General features: G+C 55.7%; 1 protein-coding gene and 1 pseudogene across 5 annotated transcripts; both read left to right on the top strand.

The window, feature by feature from the left end:
• The first annotated feature begins 438 nt into the window (after positions 1 to 438).
• On the top strand, positions 439 to 3,535 carry LOC113905266 (annotated as a pseudogene).
• A 737-nt stretch (positions 3,536 to 4,272) lies between these two features.
• On the top strand, positions 4,273 to 18,356 carry SMTNL1 (smoothelin like 1). Of its 5 annotated transcripts, XM_027562286.1 has the most exons (9): positions 4,297 to 4,373; positions 8,543 to 8,682; positions 9,722 to 10,383; positions 10,593 to 10,725; positions 11,043 to 11,094; positions 12,704 to 12,865; positions 13,018 to 13,132; positions 13,246 to 13,397; positions 18,105 to 18,356. In XM_027562286.1, exons 3-9 carry the CDS (start codon positions 9,724 to 9,726, stop codon positions 18,247 to 18,249), a joined length of 1,419 nt encoding a protein of 472 aa, XP_027418087.1. In that variant the 5' UTR covers positions 4,297 to 4,373; positions 8,543 to 8,682; positions 9,722 to 9,723; the 3' UTR covers positions 18,250 to 18,356. The 5 variants fall into 5 exon arrangements, with proteins under 5 accessions (XP_027418090.1, XP_027418089.1, XP_027418088.1 ...); XM_027562289.1 differs by lacking the exon at positions 8,543 to 8,682 and having other exon boundaries at positions 4,273 to 4,373; positions 9,722 to 10,368; positions 12,707 to 12,865; XM_027562288.1 differs by lacking the exon at positions 8,543 to 8,682 and having other exon boundaries at positions 4,273 to 4,373; positions 9,722 to 10,368.
• The last annotated feature ends 583 nt before the right edge of the window (positions 18,357 to 18,939 follow it).

The following is an 18,939-nucleotide window of genomic DNA, read 5'->3' as shown; positions in this document are numbered from 1 at the left end:
GGAGAAGGTGGGCCAGACAATTTATGTGGTTGGTCACGATGTACTTTCCTGGGAAAGCCATGATTTTAAACATTGGGTCTCATTACAGCACTGCTGTAAGGACTCAACCTCTGCTAAACCCTATGCCCTGATACTTTAAAATTGAGGTATAGGACTTCCCTGGAGGCACAGTGGATAAGAATCTGCCTACCACTGCAGATAGCACGAGTTCAATTCCTGGTCCGGGAAGATTCCACGTGCCTTGGAGCAGATAAGCCCTGAGCCACGCCACAGAGCCTGCACACCTACAGCAGATGCTTTGCAACAGAGAAGCCACTGCAATGAGAAGCCCGCACACCGCGATGGATAGGAGCCTACCCTCTCTGCAACTAGAGAAAGCCGGCATACAGCAACAAAGACCCAGGGCAACCAAAAATGAATAAATTTTTTAAGCTGAGGTATAAAATTCAGACAGTAAAGTAATAACATGCAGAATCTTAATTTTTAAACAGATATTCATTTTTATAACCATTACCCAGATCAAGATACAAAATACTTCCAGCACCCTAAAAAGTTATCTCATGTCCCTTCCCAGTCAATATCCCCTCTCTTGCAGTGAACCTCTATTCTGACTTCTATCAGCATCAGTTAGTTCTGCCTACTCTTGAACATCATGTAAGCAAAATTATACATTACTTTCTGTTTGTGCCTCACCTCTTTAGCTCAACGTAGCATTGGTGAGATTTCAGCCATACTGTCGTGTGTATCTCTTATGCATTTTTCTTTATTGCTGTCGAGTGTTTGATTGTATAAATCAGCTGTAATGCATTTATCTATGCTCCTGTTGATGAACTTGTGGGTTGTTTCCAGTTTTGTCTATTGAGATAATACTGTGATGTATATTATTGTACATATGTGATCCTGGTTTTTGCTTTTGAAAACATTATAAATATATGGAATATTAAGAAATTACATGGAAAAGAAGATGGGTTCTTGCAAGAAGAATCTGCTCCCTAGACGGGACTTTTTTAAATCAGATTTTATGAATGATTGTGTAACTGTATGATTCCATTTAAACCACATTCTGAAAATGACAAAATTATAGCGATGAGAGAAAAGATTAATGAGATTGCCTAGGGTTAGATTTGGTGGGGAGAGGGAGGGAAGTGTGCCTAAGGGAATAACACAAGGCAGATCTTTGTGTGGGTGAAATGGTTCCATGTCCTGATTGTGGGTGGAGGTTTTATACAAATCTAAGCTGTCATAACACCATACAAGCCATGATATCCAGGCCAGCTTCCTTGTTTTGATATTGCATAAGTTATGTAAGATTTGGCTTTCAGTGGATAAATCTTAAGTAAAATGTAACCTTCAGTTCCCTTTCGGTACTACTTATGTAACTTCTATAAACCTATAATTATTTCAAAATGAAGTTTTAAAAATCATTATACAACAAACAGAAAAAATAGCGTATCTAATCCATGACAGTTGCTCAATAACAATGAAATGTTGCTTTCTTTTTGGAGTTTTATTTATTAGGGCAAAGTTTAAAAGTACAGAAGACATTTGCTGTGGGCGCTGCTCTCCTCTCCCCGCCACGGCGTGCGCTTGTCCACTGACCCCAGTGTGCTCCGAAAAGGGGGCTCCTCTGGCAGAAATGTCACTTTGCCTGCTGTGTTCAAGGCTCCCACTCGACCAGATAGTGTGAACTAGGTTCACACCAACTTGCGCAAAAGCAACAGACAGCCCTCTGCCGCCAGTCGATCAGCAGGTCATCAAACCCGTGCCGAGTGTCGGGGTACCGGCAGAGCTGTGGCTCGAATTCCCAGGGTTCCAGGTGGCGGGACTCCCCGTTCTGGCCAGGGTGCTTCTGGAAATACGTGTCGTGGGGGCCACCTGTTTGCACCAACCAGGACCTGACGACGTTGGCACCGCAGAGCGAGTACAGAGCAGCAGCGATGCTCCATCTGCTCTGCGCCAGCCACCCCGGCCTCGCCACTGCTGGTCATGCCTAAAGGTCATTGTGTAGGGGAAGCTCCTGAACTTCCTTTGGAGGCTGAAGATAAAGTTGAAGGCTATAAGAAGACCAAGCAGGCTGTTTTGCTTCTGAAGAAACTGAAGGCCCGGAATGACATCAGAAAGGTCTACGCCTCTCAGCGAATGAGAGCTGGCAGAGGTAAAATTAGAAACCCTCGCCGTGTCCAGCGCAGGGGACCCAGCCTCATCTGTAACGAAGACAGTGGTATCATCAGGGCCTTCAGAAACATCCCTGGAATTAATGGAAGCAAGCTGAACATTTTGAAACTTGCTCCTGATGGTCATGTGGGGCGTTTCTGCATTCGGACTTAAAGCGCTCTCCGAAAGCCAGATGAGCTGTATGGCACTTGGCATCAAGCAGCCTCCCTCAAGAGTAACTACAATCTCCCCCTGCACAAGATGCTCAATACAGACCTCAGCAGCCTCTTGAAAAGCCCAGAAATCCAAAGAGCACTCTGAGCACCACGCAAGAAGATTCATCGCAGAGTCCTGAGAAAGAATGCACTGAAAACCCTGAGACTCATGTTGAAGCTTAACCCACACGCAAAGACCACGCACCAGAATGCCCTTCTTCAACAGGCCAAGAACCAGAGTCCGTCCGGATAAGGCGGCAGCAGTACTAGACACCAAATCAGATGAGAAGGGGGTTCGGGGCAAGAAACCTGCGGTGGGAAAAAAGGCTGCAGGGCACCAAGAAACCAGCAGCTGAGAAGAAGCCCGCAGGAAAGAAGGCTACCCCAGAGGGAAAGAAGGCTGCTGCGCACACTTACGTTTGCTTATTCCATAAACACCAACTCATCTGGGGCAGCTGATTTTGAATAAAGACCTGAACAGAGAGGCAAGGAGAAACATGAAAAATAAGTAAATACAAGTCCGGAAAAGTGGGGAGCACGGCATACTGAATTCTCAGATGCTAATCACCCATCACCAGGACTTGACAGTTGTCAGCATTTAGCCGTATTTTCTCCATCTAACTGTATCTCTAACAGATGAGGTCTTTTTTCCACATTGCAATTTTCAGGCCCTTAAAGTTATAGACGTCTTCACACTAAGTACGGCTGGCAATCAGCAACATTGCACTGTTCAACCACTGGTACCCAAACCAGGCTTTCAGATCATGCCAGGCAGAAGCCCCTGAGTTTTCATTCCATATTTAAGCTAACTAAAGTATTTGCTCATTTAATATCTATCTAGTGAGCACCCCATCTGACCCAGGCAACTTGCTAGGCCCCAGGCATATAGCCATGAACAGGAAGGTAAAGCCCCTGCCCTACTGGAGCTTAGAGTCTAGAGAGAAACTCCAGTGATGAATGAGGTGATTTTGGATTTCAATAAATATACGAGAAGGAAATAAACTATGCGGAGATGATGGAGAGGAACTCAAGGTCATGGGAGGCCTCTAGGAGGAAATGACATTTCAGAGTAGAAGTCAGTCTTACAAAGGGCAGGAGGGGAACGGTGGTAGTCCCGAGAACGGAAAGGAGGCAATTTATTGAAGGAATTGGAAGGAGGCCAGGATGGCTGAAGTGGTGGGGATGGTGCGGGGGGAGGGTTGGGGGAGCCCCAGCTTTGTAAGTCACAGCCCCCCTCACGCATTCTCCGAAAGCAGTCCCCTTCTTAGACCACAGGACCCCTGGAGAAAGTAAAGAAAGATGTTCTGTTTTGGGGAGCAAAAATCTCAATTCAGTGCAAAAATTTGCTCTGAGCCTACCGTGTCCCGGTCACTTCAGCACAAAATAGAGCTCGGTTTGTATCATCTGGACTCGTGAGCCATCAGCTTGGACCCTCTCCCTTCTCTCTGCCCCTCCCCCACCCCATCCATCGGGGGGCCCCCAAGACAGGTCCGCATGGCAGCTGTCCACTCACCCCCTCCCTCACCAACCTCCTGCAGCTGCTTTAGTCCAAGGACGGGTAAAGGGACTGTTTAACAGAGGGTGGAGGGCAGGGAGGTGCAGGACCTGGGCTCTGGATGGGCAGGGGAGGCCGGACAGCTGGCGACCATGCTCCACAGGGCCCCTGGGGCCTGCCCGGGCCAGGCGAGGACGAGGACGCAGGGAAGGAAACGGGCCCAGGATGGATGCAGCCCGGGCAGGCGGGAGGGCCCGGCAGTGATTGAAAGGTGCCACCTGTCGGCGCTCCACGGGAAACCCGAGCCTCCGGGTCCAGGGGGAGTGTTGTACCAACAGGGTAGTAAACAATGCTGGTCCGTGGCCCCAGGCCCTTGAAGTGGGGGGGTGGGGGGGCAGGTGGGGGGAAGGTGGGGGCTAGAAGCCCAGGGGCTTAAAGACAGCCCGGGAGAGACACCGCTCAGCTCAAGGAAGGAGACGGCTCCAGGACCCCAGACAGAGGCCCCCCAGGTAGGCGAAGCCCTGCACCGCTTTCCAAGCAGCCCCTTCATCTGCCGACCCCTCTGCCCACCTCCAAGGGCAGGAGCCTCTGAGCTGCGCCCCCCGGTTGGAGAAATCCTCTCTGACTCTCTCCATCACTATGTCAACTCTTTTGAGCTGGAGGTCGGAGACCCTGGGGTGTCTACCAGAGTCGCCCCCAGGTGGCCACCCACCAGGACCTGATGGGCAGAGAGGGCCTCGGAGACTTCCCAGTCCAGTTGGGGTGGGAGGCGGCGTCTCTGAGCAGCTGAGGGGGGCATCTCCGAGGGATGTGGCTGGCTGGAGGACCACAGGAAGGCAGACCGAGCGGCAGAGGTTGTGGAGGTGTCAGCAGAGCCTCCCAGCACCGTCTCCACTATGTGGGGCTTGGAACTTGGGCTCCTGGCTACTTTGCCTTCCCGTCTGCCAAGGCAAACAGGAAGAGACAGGAGCTGCCACGGCGGACACAAAACCAGGGCAGAATGAAGGCTTCCCGGGCAGGGCAGGGGGAAGGAGGCTACCACGTACTTGGAAGCGAGAGCCGACCTCCTCAGCCACATCTGACTGCCCTCCTGGGGTCCCCCTCACCCGCGCTGGGCGCCTTCCACGGGGCCCTGGCTGAGGAGCCACTGGGGGCAGCGTCTCCGGCAGAAGCTCTGGGCTGGTCGTCAGGAGACCTGGGTTCTACATACAGTTTGGCCATTTAATTGTCCTAAGCACCACTGTAGTCAAGGGACTTCCACTCCCCGAGCCTCAAATTCCTCCATCTGTAAAACAAGGCCAATAACGCCTATTCTGAGGGGTTAGAGTGAGGAAGCAGGGAGGTATAGGAGGGTGCCCACAGTGCAAGGTGTACAATTGTTAGTGCTGGTGTGTGTGTGTGTGTACACACCTGCCCTTCCCCTCCACCGTGCTGTGTCTGTGGCGCGTGGATGTAGGGTAAGATGGCTGCAGGGCTCAGCTATGTCTTAGCCTATCACTGCCACACTTTGAGGCATAAAAACAGCTCCTCATCTTACCGGTGTTCAGTTCTCTTTGCCTTGTCTTACCAACTAAATGCCCTCCTGGCTGAGTCAGGACCTTAATCTGGCCCAGGGCAGGGCGGAAGCCAACCTACACCGTACAAGCTGATGTATGCTGAGTCCTCCTTCCGTGCCAGAAACACCCCCAAATACGTTCTATGCATTGGCTTTCTTAACCCTCCACCATCCCTATGAGGTGAGACCTATTTTTATCTCCAGAAGGCAAAACCCAGGCAGGGTAAGAAGCTTGCTCAAGGTCACAGTGGGAGCTGGGAATCCCCTTGTAGGAAGCTGAAGAATCAGTGATTTTCACCATTTCGCCATATCACCTTCCAAACAAGAGCGCAAGGCAGGGATGGGGCGTGTTGACCATTTAGACCAGCATTCACTATACTTTCTTCTGCTAAAGGTGGCATTGCCCAAGAGGGCGGTAGATGCGCCTCAGGGTTGCTGTTCAGTAGCTCAGTCGTGTCCAACTCTCTGTGACCCCATGGACTGCAGCACGCCAGGCCTCCCTGTCCTTCACCATCTCCAAGAGTCTACTCAAAATCATGTCCATTGAGTCAGTGATACCATCCAACCATCTCATCCTCTGTCATCCCCTTCTCCTCCTGCCCCTCAATCTTTCCCAGCAGCAGGGTCTTTTCCAATGAGTCAGCTATTCGCATCAGGTGGTCAAAGTATTGGAGCCTCAGCTTGAGCATCAGTCCTTCCAATGAATATTCAGGACTGATTTCCTTTAGGATGGACTGGTTGGATCTCCTTGCAGTCCAAGGGACTCTCAAACGTGTTCTCCAACACCACAGTTCAAAAGCATCAATTCTTCAGTACTCAGCCTTCTTTGTGGTTCAACTCTCACATCTGTACCAGGGAAGCCTGTGGAAACTAGGGCCTCCTAAGACATTAATCTGGAGAAGGCGATGGCACCCCACTCCAGTACTCTTGCCTGGAAAATCCCATGGACGGAGGAGCCTAGTGGGCTGCAGTCCACGGGGTTGCAAAGAGTCGGACACGACTGAGCAACTTCACTTTCCCTTTTCACTTTCATGCATTGGAGAAGGCAATGGCACCCCACTCCAGTGTTCTTGCCTGGAGAATCCCAGGGATGGGGGACCTGGTGGGCTGCCGTCTCTGGGGTCGCACAGAGTCGGACACGACTGAAGCGACTCAGCAGCAGCAGCAGGACATTAATCGGGCTTCCCAAGTGGTGCCAGTGGTAAAGAACCCGCCTGCCCACGCAGGAGGAGAAAGAGACTCGGGGCAGAGACTACCTCAGGGTAGACAAAGCAAAATGAAAAGAAAGCAAGAAAAAGAAAACCCAAGGCCAAATATGGAGAAAATGAGTTAAAGGAAGAAAATATGTTTGGAGAAAAATGAGTTAAAGGAAGCTAAACAAAGTTAAGATTTCTTTATCATGGGGTATCTGGACTCTAAGTGCTAATGAAGCTGTAAGACTCTAAAAGGGTTAAGAGTAGGCTGTTTCTGGAACAATCTTAGCCAGTGAACACCCTCCTGCCCCCAGTGAAGCCCTCATTAATGTCTTGTTCACTCAGTTGTGTCCGATTTTGTGGCCCCATGGACTGCAGCTCCCATGGACTGTAGCCCACCAGGCTCCTCTGCCTATGGAATTTTCCAGGCAAGAATACTGGAGTGGGTGCCAGTTCCTTCTCCAGGGGATCTTCCAGACCCAGGGATCGAACCCGAGTCTCTTTCGCCTCCTGCATGGGCAGGCGGGTTCTTTACCACTGCCACCACCTGGAAAGCCCTATTAACGTCTTAGGAGGCCCTAGTTTTCCACAGGCTTCCCGGGGTAGCTCAGCTGGTAAAGAATCCACCCGTAATGCAGAAGACCCCGGTTCAATTTCCTGCATCAGGAGGATCCCCTGGAGGAGAGAATGGCTACCCACTCCACTATTCTGGGGCTTCCTTGGTGGCTCAGCTGGTGAAGAATCCCCCTGCAAGGAGGGAGACCTGGGTTTGATCCCTGGGTTGGGAGGATTCCCTGGAGAAGGGTTAGGCTACCCACTCCAGTATTCTTGGGCTTCTCTGGTGGCTCAGCTGGTAAAGAATCTGCCTGCAATGCGGGAGACCTGGGTTAGGAACATCCCCTGGAGAAGGGCGTGGCAACCCACTCCAGTATTTTTGCCTGGCGAATCGCCATGGACAGGAGCCTGGGGGGTTACAGTCCATGGGGTTGCAAAGAGTCAGACACGACTGAACGATTGAGCACAGCACAGTTTTCCACAGAACACAGTTTGCCAACTCGATCTAGACCGGTCCCGTCTGTGTTGGAAGTGAAGACTCCCCAGAGAGGCAAGGAGACTCGCTCCAGTCCCAGGCTCAGGGCTGAGGTCAGGACAAGCTCCTAGCTCCTTGCCGATGGGCGTTCCATCTCCCGGCTTCATTGATTTCCCTCCAGCTTTAATTCACTGCCAGAGCTGTGAACCATGGGCTGTAGTGGGAGTGATGGAATTGAAGGGCAGCGTGAGCATCTTTGAAAATCCCAGCCCGCTTCCTGGGGAAACTGTGGGAGACTGAACCGGGGACCCCCAGGACCCGAATGGCTGGCAGGGACAGGGCCCTGGCCCTCGTATGCCCGTCTTCCTGCCTCCGTCCCAACTGCCCAGGTGCCAGCGGTACTGTACCCAGAGTGACGGCCCTGCAGGGGGCAGGAGGTATTTTTAGCCAGTGACAGCAACGTCTGCTTCTTTTACTGCCTGAGTCATGCCCTAAACATTATTCGGGGATTATTTTCTCTGTAAACAGACCCCCCAAGAAGGGCAGAAGGAGCTGGCTCTGTCCCCCTACCCAGCTATTTCCGTAGATGGGACAGCACAACCATCCTTCAGTGTCAGTGGGGAAGCAGTCCCAGCCTCCCTGGTGGACACCAAGATCTGCAGATGCTCTCGTCTCTCACATGAAATGGGGCAGCGTCTGCTTATAACCTACACAGTCCTTTCTGATACCGTTAAGTCAGCTCGAGATCGCTTGTAATGCCCTGTACAATGACGATGTTATGTAAACAATTGTTAATAACAATGTAAATGTTACGTAAATAGTTGGAGCGGCTGCAGATTCAAGTTTTGCCTTTTGGAATTTTCTGGATTTTTTTTTTTTTTCAAACATTTTGCATCCGAGGTTGGTTCAATCCACTGAGCCCGAGGACATGGAAGGCTGACTGTACATACGGAGCTTGAAGAGGAAACCTCACGTTGAAGTGTCACGCGCTCCCTTTCCTCCCACCCCCGGCAGCTGGAGGATCAGACTTCCCTGCGGAGGTTAATCAGGGAGAGCACATATCTGTTCTTCACCAAAGGGAACTCTGCCAGGCCCAGGGCCAGCTCTTCGGAGACTCACACACAGCCTGGCAGAGACACAGACCCCATGCAGGCCCAGGGCTCCCCAAATCTCAGGCATCCTTACGCCATCTCCGCGGCTTAGGTATCTCGTATCCTGCTTTCCTGAATATCTTCCTTCGAATTAGCTGATTTTAACTTCAATAAATGCATTTATAAAAGAAACTTTATATCACTATTGGAAACTCCATGTCACTGGCCAGAAATAGAACGTAACTGTAAAAATAAATCCAACTGGAATAAAAGCAGTCTTATTTGATTCTATCTAGAGACTCCTGTCTGCTTTGGGCTCTGAGCCTGCGGGCCCTGCGGACAGCTATCTCCATCAAAAGGGAAGAGGAGCAACTGTCCAGGGATGCGAGTGTCAAACTGTAACCACCTCGCTGACTTATTCAAAAAGGGGCCAAATCACTGAAAAGGCATTATGTGACTCTGTTTTTTTTTTTTTAAAGTGTGTTTATTTATTTGCCTTTAGCTGTGCTGGGTCTCTGCTGCTGTGCCCAGGCTTTCTCTAGTGGCAGCGAGTGGGGCGACTCTTCCCTGCGATGCCCAGGGCTTCTCTTGTGAGGCTCTCGGGCCTCAGTAGTCGTGGTCCAAGGGCTTAACTGCCCCTCCACGTGTGGAATCTTCTTGTACCAGGCATCAAACCCATGTCCCCTGCATTGGCAGGCAGATTCTTAACCACGGGACCACCAAGCAAGTCCTGACCCAGTGTTCTTTAAAGCCCAAGTCACAACCCACAGAGAACCGTTCGGTGGACATCAAGTAAACAGAGCTGGCCCAACACCCCATTTTGGGGGAAGTGGTGCCCTCCCCCTTCATTTAACCAGACGGAAAGTGCGTGCTGGTGTCTCACGTCCAAGCAATGGGGGCCCCGGGACTGAATTGAAGGCGTCCCGACTCCAGGGCCTTCACCTGGAGAGAGGGGGCATGACTGGGTGTGTCTGTCTTCTCTTTCCAGAGATGGAGCAGAAGGCGGGGAAGTCTTCCGAGGACGGGGCCACTGTCCCCCCAGCCGCGGAGGCCCCGGAGCCCGCGGGAAGTGGCGGCTCTGCGGAGGAGGAGACTGCAGGCCCCGCTGAGAGTGCCGCTAGAGCAGGGCCGGCCACGGCGGGACAGCAGGAGCGGGCCCCGGCCGAGGACGCCGTCTCGGCTGAATGCCAGGCAGATGGGCTGGGTGAGGTCAAGGCGGAATCCCAAGGGGAGGTTGAGCTTCAACAGGAAGACCCGGGGCAGGGAGAGACCGCTGCGGCCCATGGGAAGACCGACAGGAAAGACCAGACCGACTCTGAGCCCGCGGGGGCTGAGGGAGACAGGGAGACCGCGTCGGCCTCTGAGGAGCAGAGCGCTGATGAGAAAGAGGCCAGGCTGGGGTCGAGGGAGACAGTCGACGCGAGCAGAGAGGTCCAGGCTGAGCCAAAGCAGGCTTCAGGGGCGCAGGAGGCCGAGGCTGGAGGCGGGGAGGCTGAAGGGCCTCAGGAGGAGGGCGGCAAGACCGAGGAGCCCCAGGCTGAAGCCCGGGAGGAAGCCGGCGCACCAGCGGCCCAGCCTGACTCTCCGAAGGCCGCCGTGGAGGACGAGGCCAAGCCCGAGCCACAGGAGGAGGAGGTGACGGAGCGGGTGGTGAGTGAGGGAGTGGAGAGGAGGGAGGGGGCCCCATGGCAGTCCAGAGTCTCCCCCAAGTAAGCCCCTGTCCCGCTTTGTTCCTCGGGGTAAGTCCAAGAGCCTGGGTGGCAGCAGGTGGCGGAAGCCGTGCTTGGCCCCAGACTGCCTTCCAGATCTTTCTGAAGCCTCAGGCAGGCACGAGCCCACCCAGGGTGCATTTGTTCCAGGAGCCAGGCAGTCCTGATGAGGAGCAGGACCAGGGCGCGGGGGCAGAGGCTGAGGACGGGGCAGGGGGGCCTCCCAGCTCCCCGGAGGGATGGCCCGAGAGCCCCACAGAGGAGGGTGGCAGTGCCAGCCCAGGTGAGGGGGCGCCCCGGAGCCCACCTGCTGCTGGGCCCGCCCCGGGGGTGAGGGTTGGGGGTGGGGAGGGGCCCAGGAGCCCACCTTGCTGCAGGGGCCACCCCAGGGGGGCATTGGGTGGAAGAGGGGGGCCAGGAGCCCACCTGCTGCACCGCCCACCTGGGGTCATGCGGGGCCCCCAGGAGCCCACCTTGCTGCAGGGGCCACCCTGTGGGGCTTGGAGGGGGAGGGGGCCAGGAGCCCACCTTGCTGTAGGCCCTGCCCAGGGGGCACGCCGGGGTCGCCCCGCTTCCCTCCCTCTTGTTCCTCTCCCTCAGAGGGGCTGAGCCCAGACACCGCTGCTTCTGAAGAACTCGGTCCTTCAGCCAGGTAATGTCAAACGCTGGAGCCCCAGCTCCCCCTCCACACCACAACCTGCTCCCTTTGAAGCCTGCTGTCCCCTGAGACTGGGCCTCCAGTGTCTAGTCTCGAGATATGCCAGGAATATTGCTGCCCCCTAGCTCAGGGCAAGCCAGAGAATCCCAGGGACGGGGGAGCCTGGTGGGCTGCCATCCATGGGGTCACACAGAGTCAGACACGACTGAAGCGACTTAACAGCAGCAGCTCAGGGCAGAGCCTGGGAAACGAGGAGAGCTGGAGCGGGGAGCAAAGGGCAGTGGGGCATCCCTGCTTGGCCTCCCACCCACTGCTGGAGAAGCCTCCTCTCCAGCACCCCAGGGCTCTTCATGGGAGCCCCAGTCTTGTCTGTCTCCGCAGTCTCAGCGTCACCAGTCACACGTGAGCAGAAAGCCTGAGTTTGGACAGCGACACTGCCACTTGTCTCGGTCGCTAGGTTGTTCCTGTCTGACTCTTTGGGACTCCATGGACTGTAGCCCACCAGGCGCCTTTGTCCGTGGGATTTCCCAGGCAAGGGTACTGGAGTGGGTTTGCCATCTCCCCTTCTAGGGGATCTTCCCGACCCAGGGATGGCACACGCGTCTCCTGCCTTGGCAGACGGATTTTTTTTTTAACTACTGAGCCACTGGGGAAGCCCCGCTGTCTGATCGTATCACTTCCCCCTCCTCCCCTGGGAAGTGGACACGGTCAGGGTACCTGCCTCATAGGCTTCTTGTGAGGCTCAGATGACGTCTGTGTATAAAGCACTCAGCCTGACGCCTGGTGCCTGAAAGATGCTGGATAACACGAGAGCCCTCCTCTTGCCAGGGCACAAATTTTGTCGTTAGAAAAGCCTTTCTTTATTTCAAGCTGAAAGTCACCTCCGTGTGACCTCCTTAGGGAAAGGTGCCTGGTGAGCGTTCACATTCCCCTTCTTACAGAGGCCTCAGACCCACCTTGTCAGGTACTGTCCCCACTATACAGACGAGGAAGCTGAGGCTCATAGAAGCGACCTGACAGTCCCAAGTTGCTGTTCAGTCACTAAGTCGCACCTGACGCTTTGTGACCCCATGGACTTCACGCCAGGGCTCCCTGTCCATCATCAACTCGTGGAGTTTTCCCAAACTCATGTCCATTGAGCCGGTGATGCCATCCAGCCATCTTATCCTCTGTCGTCCCCTTCTCCTCCTGCCCTCAATCTTTCCCAGCAGCAGGGTCTTTTCCAGTGAGTCAGCTCTTCGCATCAGGTGGCCCAAGTATTGGAGTTTCAGCTTCAGCATCAGTCCTCCCAGTGAATATTCAGGGTTGGTTTCCTTTAGGATGGACTGGTTTGACAGTCCCAAGATCACATGGCAAATAAGAAGCCTAGGTAGGATTGGAACTTAGGTCAGACCTCAGATGTGCCCTTGTTCTAACCTACGCAGTCAGACTGAACCTCATTCTTTCTCCCCAGCGCCTCCCAGTGCTGGGCCTGGAGGCACGTGTGTGAGGCTGGGACTGTAGCTCTGTAGCCTCTTGGGCCCGCAGGGACCACTGCCCAGCCAGCCTCCTCCCTGTAGAGGCGCGTCCTAGCCCCCCTCATGCTCCTCTGAACGTTTCCAAGCAGTGACTCTTCGCCCAGCGATGTGCCCCAGAGCCCCACGGAGCCCCCTCCCTCAGAAGAGAAGAAGAAAGAGAAGGCGCCAGAGCGCAGAGTGTCCGCTCCTACCCGGCCCCGGGGACCCCGAGCTCAGAACCGCAAGGCCATCGTGGACAAGTTCGGGGGGTAGGATTCGGGCGAGGGGCTGGCGGGGCTGAATTGGTGGGAGGATGGGGCGGAGGAGCAGCCCGAGCCCCAGAGGGACATCTGATGGGCCCTACCCCGACCCGGGAGGACTGCCGACTGATGGGACCCCCCCTTCCCGCCCCGTTGCACAGGGCGGCCGCGGGCCCCACGGCCCTGTTCCGGAACACCAAGGCGGCGGGCGCGGCGGTGGGCGGCGTTCGGAACATGCTGCTGGAGTGGTGCCGCGCCATGACCAGGAGCTACGAGGTGCGCGCGGCGGGCGCAGGCGGCCACGCCGGGGGCGGGCGGCGGCCGTGCGGGGCTGGGCTGGGGTCCGGCGGGGCTGGGCGCAGGCCCCTGACGCGGCTCCGGCCCCGCAGCACGTGGACATCCAGAACTTCTCCTCGAGCTGGGGCAGCGGCATGGCCTTCTGCGCGCTCATCCACAAGTTCTTCCCCGACGCCTTTGACTACGCGGCGCTGGACCCCGCGCAGCGCCGCCACAACTTCACGCTGGCCTTCTCCACCGCAGAGTAAGCCCGGGGGCGCCGCGCGGCGGGGACCGGGGGCCGAGCCGCAGGGGCCCGGGGAAGGACGGTCAGGCCGAGCCCATGGCCACATCTCCTTGAATCCGACAGGTGCTTCTCAGATGCGGGGAACTGGCGGAGGACGGAGCAGTGGGTGAAACCGACCAAATCCCCGCTTGCCTGTGACTCCTATTCTATTTTATATTATTTTACTTTTCGGCCGTGTCCCGTCGCATGTGGAATCTTAGTTCCTCAAACAGGGATCAAACCTTCACTCTTGGCGTTGGAAGCAGAGAGTCTAAATCACTGGCCCACCAGCAAAGTCCCGTGACTCACACTCTAAAGAGACAGACAGCAAATACACACACATGCGGAATTAAATGTGAGGGGACAGGCAGAGAAAATGCAGGCGGGTGAGAGAGAAAGGAGGGGAAGACTGGGAGTTTGCAGGGACCTGGGGCCAGATTCTGACCCTGACTTTTGTCAGCTGTGTGATCTTGGGTAGTCTCGTTCACCTCTCTGAGCCTCTATATTCTGACCTTTAAAATGGGCGTGACATTCGGCAGGGCTGTGATGAGAATTAATAATTAAAGGCCCTATCACAGTGCCTAACCCATGGCAAACATTTAAAAAAAACAAAACCCCTAGTTGCTGTTCCTATACTAAAATGAATGATATCACAATTGATACATATTTTTAAAATTAATTTAATTTTGGCTGCACAGACTTTCTCCAGGTGCAATGAACAGCAGCGACTGTTTTTCGTGTGGTGCTCAAGCTTCTTTTGTCCAGGCTCTAGACTCTGGCTGGCCCACAGAGTTAGTTGCCCGGAGGCATGTGGAATCACCCCAGACCAGGGACTGACCCCATGGTCCCTCCACTGGCAGGCGGATTCCCAACCACAGGACTACCAGGGAAGCCCCTGTGATGATACTTGTTATCCCCTGTGGGACCCGGAGGGAGATTTATTGCTGAGGTTTACACAGCTGGGTGCCTGGGCCGCAGAGGGATGGGGAAGGGGTGCACTAGACAGGAGGGGCGTGAGGAGCAGCGGGGCCCAGGGAAGACCCTGAGAGGCGAACACAAGGCTGCTGGGCAGTGGGGAGCGGAGGCAGTCTCCACACCAAAGCCCCAAAGCCGGACTGGGCCAAAGGCTTCTACCTCTGTCCCCGGAGAGGCCGGCCAGTCCCCAGAGGCCTTGAGGCTCTCCGGGGCTCATACTTGGCTCACGCATCCTTTCTTGCCTGGGGGAGGCTTCTGAGCCACCCGGTCTGGGCAGAGGGTGTCGTCCTCCAGGACAGCTCTGAGGCCTGGGAAGGGATGGCTGAGGGCATTTCTGCAGGCCCGGAGCATGGGGCAAGTCACTGGGGATGCTGCCAGCGTCTCGGTCCGGGAGGCCGAGCCCTCTGAGCGAGTTCAGGCCTGGCCACCAACCCGTGGAGAAGCCTGGGGCAGCCACCCTCCCCTCTCTGGGTCTGCGTGTCCCCATCGGCAAAATCAGATGGCTGATACTGACCGGTGCTTTTCAAATGGGTCCTTCACCCCACCGGCAGCTTCCTCAAACAAAACAGTAAGAGGATGCCCAACACAGTAAACAGATTTAAGGGTGGCCTTTGTAGGCTTGGAGGGGCTCCCGGAGCACCCCAGATCAGTGTCCAACCCCCTTCCTAAGATGATCCTGAAGCATATCTCCTGGGCCCTCGGGCACCAAGGATGCCATCTGAAAACTCCCAGACTTGGTGCTCCAGAATCGCTTCCCAGGGGCTCAGTGATTTAAAAAAACCTGCCTGCCAGTGCAGGAGACACCAAGAGACCCAGGTTCAATCCCTGGGTCAGGAAGATCTCCTGGAGGTGGTGGTTTAGTCTCTAAGTCGTGTCAGACTCTTGAGACCCACGGACTGTAGCCCGCCAAGCTCCTCTATCCACGGGATTTTCCAGGCAAGAATACTGGAGTAGGTGGCGGTTTCCTTCTCCAGGGGATCTTTGCGACCCAGGGATTGAATCCGGGTCTCCTGCACTGCAGGCAGATTCTTTACCGAAATGGCAACCAGCTCCAGTATTCTTGCCTGGAGAATCCCATGGACAGAGGAGCCTGGGAGGGCTAGAGTCCGTGGGGTCACAAAGAGTCAGACACGACTGGGTACACAGGCATGCATGCGGAGTTGGTGCTCTGTAAGGCCCCTTCCAGTTTCACATTATCCTGCCCTGGGGTGGGGGTGGGGGTGGCGGTGAAGGGGTCGGGAGCCCCATGTCCTGCTCTGAGCTCGGAAGCACCTTTAAGGGCCATGACAAGCCACGTGAACCAAGCGTGACCAGATGCCAGGCGTCCTGCTAAGTGCTTCCCTTGGATTGTCTGATTTGACGGTCACGACGATGCTTGTGTGGCTGCCAGCAGGGAGTTATGGGAGGTTGGTGCAGGAGGGCAGTGGCCAACCCGGCCCTGGAAAGGGAAACTCCTGGCCGGGGCTGTGAGCTCTCGGTCACCATCAGAAGGGCGTGTGGCTTGGCCCTGACCAGGCGTCCCTGGCCTGTGGGCCAGGGGTCATTGTCCTCCTGCGGCTGCCAGGCTGTGCGTGTGTGGCCGTGCCATCAGGCATGTGGGATCTTAGTTCTCTGACCACGGGAGACCAGGGGTCACACGTGCGCCCCTGCCAGTGAAGCTCCAAGCCCTGACCGCTGAACCACGCGGAAAGTCCCCTTCCCTTGCTCTCTGACCCTTGGCAGCTGATAGAACCTCTCCTAGGTCTGGGTATGAAGATGAAGTGTGCAAAGTAAGGGGCCTGGCCACAGCTGGCTCCCTTCTAGAAGGCTCCTCTGATTCCCCGGGAGCCCAGCGCTGGGCCCCTGGGGGGCTTGATTAGTGAGCTGCTGGAGGAGCCCGCCCCGGCTCCCCAGGCCCGGTGGGAATGAAGCATTCGCCTCTCCTGGGTGGAAACCGCACCTCGAGCCACACCCAGGAGCCGGCAGCATGGCGGCGTTGGTTGCGGGGAGCTCGTTCGGGGCCTTGAAGCCCTTTGGTCCGTGCTCCTCACCTGCCCCCAGGCCCATCTGGCTCGGCTCTTGGTCCAGCTGACTCAGCCCTGAGAGGATGCCCGAGGGGACCCTGGTGGCCCCTCCCGCCGGCACCCCGAGCGGTTGGGTGGCGGAGCCTTCCGGGGCTCGGCTTCAGGGCCAGGGTGCCAGGCCGTCCAGCAGGCCTGCGGTGGAGTCCCAGCTGTGCCGCTCACTTTGGGCAAACCACCAAGATGCTGCGAGTCTCCGGCTCCCCTTCTGCCGGTTGAACACAGAGGAGTGGAGTGAATGAGGGCATTCAAGAGAAGGCATTTAGAAGCTCCCTGCTGGCCTAGTGGTTTAGATCCCAGGCTTTGACTGCCCTGGGCTGAGCTGGGTCCTGTAAGCTGTGCCGTGTGGCCAAAAAAACAGAGGGGAGAGAGAAACACTTGATAAGGCTCCTGGCACGTGGTGGCAAGGCCCCAACAGTGCTTCGATCAGATGGTCAGCCTCAGCGAGGCCAGGAGTAGCCCGTGGTCCCAAAGAGCAGCTGGGAAGTTAGAGAAACAGGACTTGCTGCTAAGTTCCGCGCAGTTGCTCAAGCTCGCTTGCCTCAGGACGCTTGCACCTGCTGTTTTCTGGAACCCCCTTCTTGCAAATATGCACCCGATTTACTTTCCTGAGCTTAAAAGTACTCTTTAAGAGAACTTTTCCTATTAAAAATCCCCTAGGGGAACTCCGGGCTTCCCTGGTGGCTCGGATGGTAAAGAGTCTGCCTGCAGTGTGGGAGACCCGGGTTCGATCCCTAGATCGGGAAGGTCCCCTGGAGAAGGAAATGGCAACCCACTCCAGTATTCTTGTCTGGAAAATCCAATGGATGGAGGAGCCTGGTCAGCTACAGCCCATGGGGTCGCAAAGAGCTGGACACGACTGAACGACTTGTCTCTTTCTCTCTCTCTTTGGGAACTCCCTGGCAGTCCAGTGGTTAGCACTCTGTGCTCTCACTGCTGAGGGCCCAGGTTCAATTCCTGGTGAGGGAACTAAAATCCCAGAAGCTGCGAGGCACTGACAATAAATAAATAAATGCCATCACCAACATATTACAAAAGCAAATCCCCTTGAACATAAACACGTCCAGTCGTTCCCCGCCTTATTGTTCTCTGTAGCATCGCTCGTCCTCTGACGTACCATCAATTTCTACTTGACGACTGCCTGTGTTCTGCCACGAGAACGTTGATGAGAATGGGGGATTCTTACTCTGTTCAGTGTTGAACTCCCCGGAAGAACACCTAGCACGTGGCACCCCTCAGTGCATGCACAGAGCCTGACTGAGGCTGGAGAGTTGAGGCTGCAAGCCTGCACTCTAGCCGGGATTAGCGTTCTGTGCTCTTCACTCTTCCTGTGGGGCCTGTCCTTCCAGAGGACAGACACAGGCGCACACAGATGGGTGGGTTACCTCGGAACCCCACACCGGAGGGCCCCACTCCCCCGTGATGACACGTGGGGCAGTGGAAACACGGGCTTTGGAATCAACCCACGCTGAGTCTGAGTCTTGACTCTGCTGGGCCTCAGCTGTCTCATCTGTACAATGGGATAGTTGCGCTGCTGCACACAGTCCTGCGGGCTTCATCCTTGGGGGGCTGCCCCACCCGTCCCTTAGACCCCCACCTCTTCCCCTGACAGCTGATCCCTACCTCTCACCCCTCCCCGTCTGCCCCTCAGGAAACTGGCCGACTGCGCCCAGCTGCTGGAGGTGGATGACATGGTGCGGCTGGCGGTGCCCGACTCCAAGTGCGTCTACACCTACATCCAGGAGCTGTACCGCAGCCTCGTGCAGAAGGGGCTGGTGAAGACCAAGAAGAAGTGAGGGGCTGGCCGGTGCTGGCCCGGAGGCCCCCTTCAGCTCCACGGAGGCGGCGGGGCTGGGCAGGTGGCCCCAGTCTAACCTGCATTAAAGGCTCTTTTGTAAAATCCTGTCTGGCTCCTCGGGGCTCCCTCCCTACCCTGCTGGGAACCTCTCTCACTCTGGGATAAGCAGCCTCAGCCGCCTGCTTTCCTCACCTGAGGTGATTTTCTCAACAACCGTGACAGGCATCTGGGACAGGACAGTGCACTGGGTCTCATCGCCAAGAAGCTGTGCGTCCCTGGGCCAGTGAGAGAACCTCTCTGAGCTTCAGTTCGCCATTTGAACGGGGATAATAGCGGCTCAAAATCCCACAGGTGCTGTGAGGGCTAAATGGGATTACGTAGGCAGTATCACCGGCCCAGTGGTCATGATTTTGAGCAAACCCTGGGAGACAGTGGGGGACGGAGGAGCCTGGCATGCTGCAGTCCACGGGGTCAGGGTCAGACGCGACTTAGCCATCTAGCGACTAACACGGCAACGAAGGACAAAAGGCCCGGCCGGGGCCGCCACGTAAACGCTCTCTAAGCAGTGGCCAAGGTGACGGCATCCTCACGTTTCCAGCCACGGGTGGCACTTTCCCACATCTTTTCCCCTCTTTCCACACTTCTAGATTAGGGAATTCCAGGACAGGGACTGGAATAGAAGATTCTC

This window comes from Bos indicus x Bos taurus, chromosome 15 (assembly GCF_003369695.1).
Source record: "Bos indicus x Bos taurus breed Angus x Brahman F1 hybrid chromosome 15, Bos_hybrid_MaternalHap_v2.0, whole genome shotgun sequence".
Taxonomy (NCBI): domain Eukaryota; kingdom Metazoa; phylum Chordata; class Mammalia; order Artiodactyla; family Bovidae; genus Bos; species Bos indicus x Bos taurus.
Note: the sequence above shows the minus strand (reverse complement) of the source record. Positions and strands in the feature narration are given on the sequence as shown.

Bases quoted from the DNA above. Each gene is read 5' to 3' on its own strand.
- SMTNL1 (XM_027562285.1), top strand. From the start codon at position 9,724: ATGGAGCAGAAGGCGGGGAAGTCTTCCGAGGACGGGGCCACTGTCCCC. The intron at 10,726-11,042 runs GTGAGGGGGCGC...CCTCTCCCTCAG, and splicing joins GGGTGGCAGTGCCAGCCCAG to AGGGGCTGAGCCCAGACACC. The intron at 13,398-18,104 runs GTAAGCCCGGGG...TCTGCCCCTCAG, and splicing joins CTGGCCTTCTCCACCGCAGA to GAAACTGGCCGACTGCGCCC.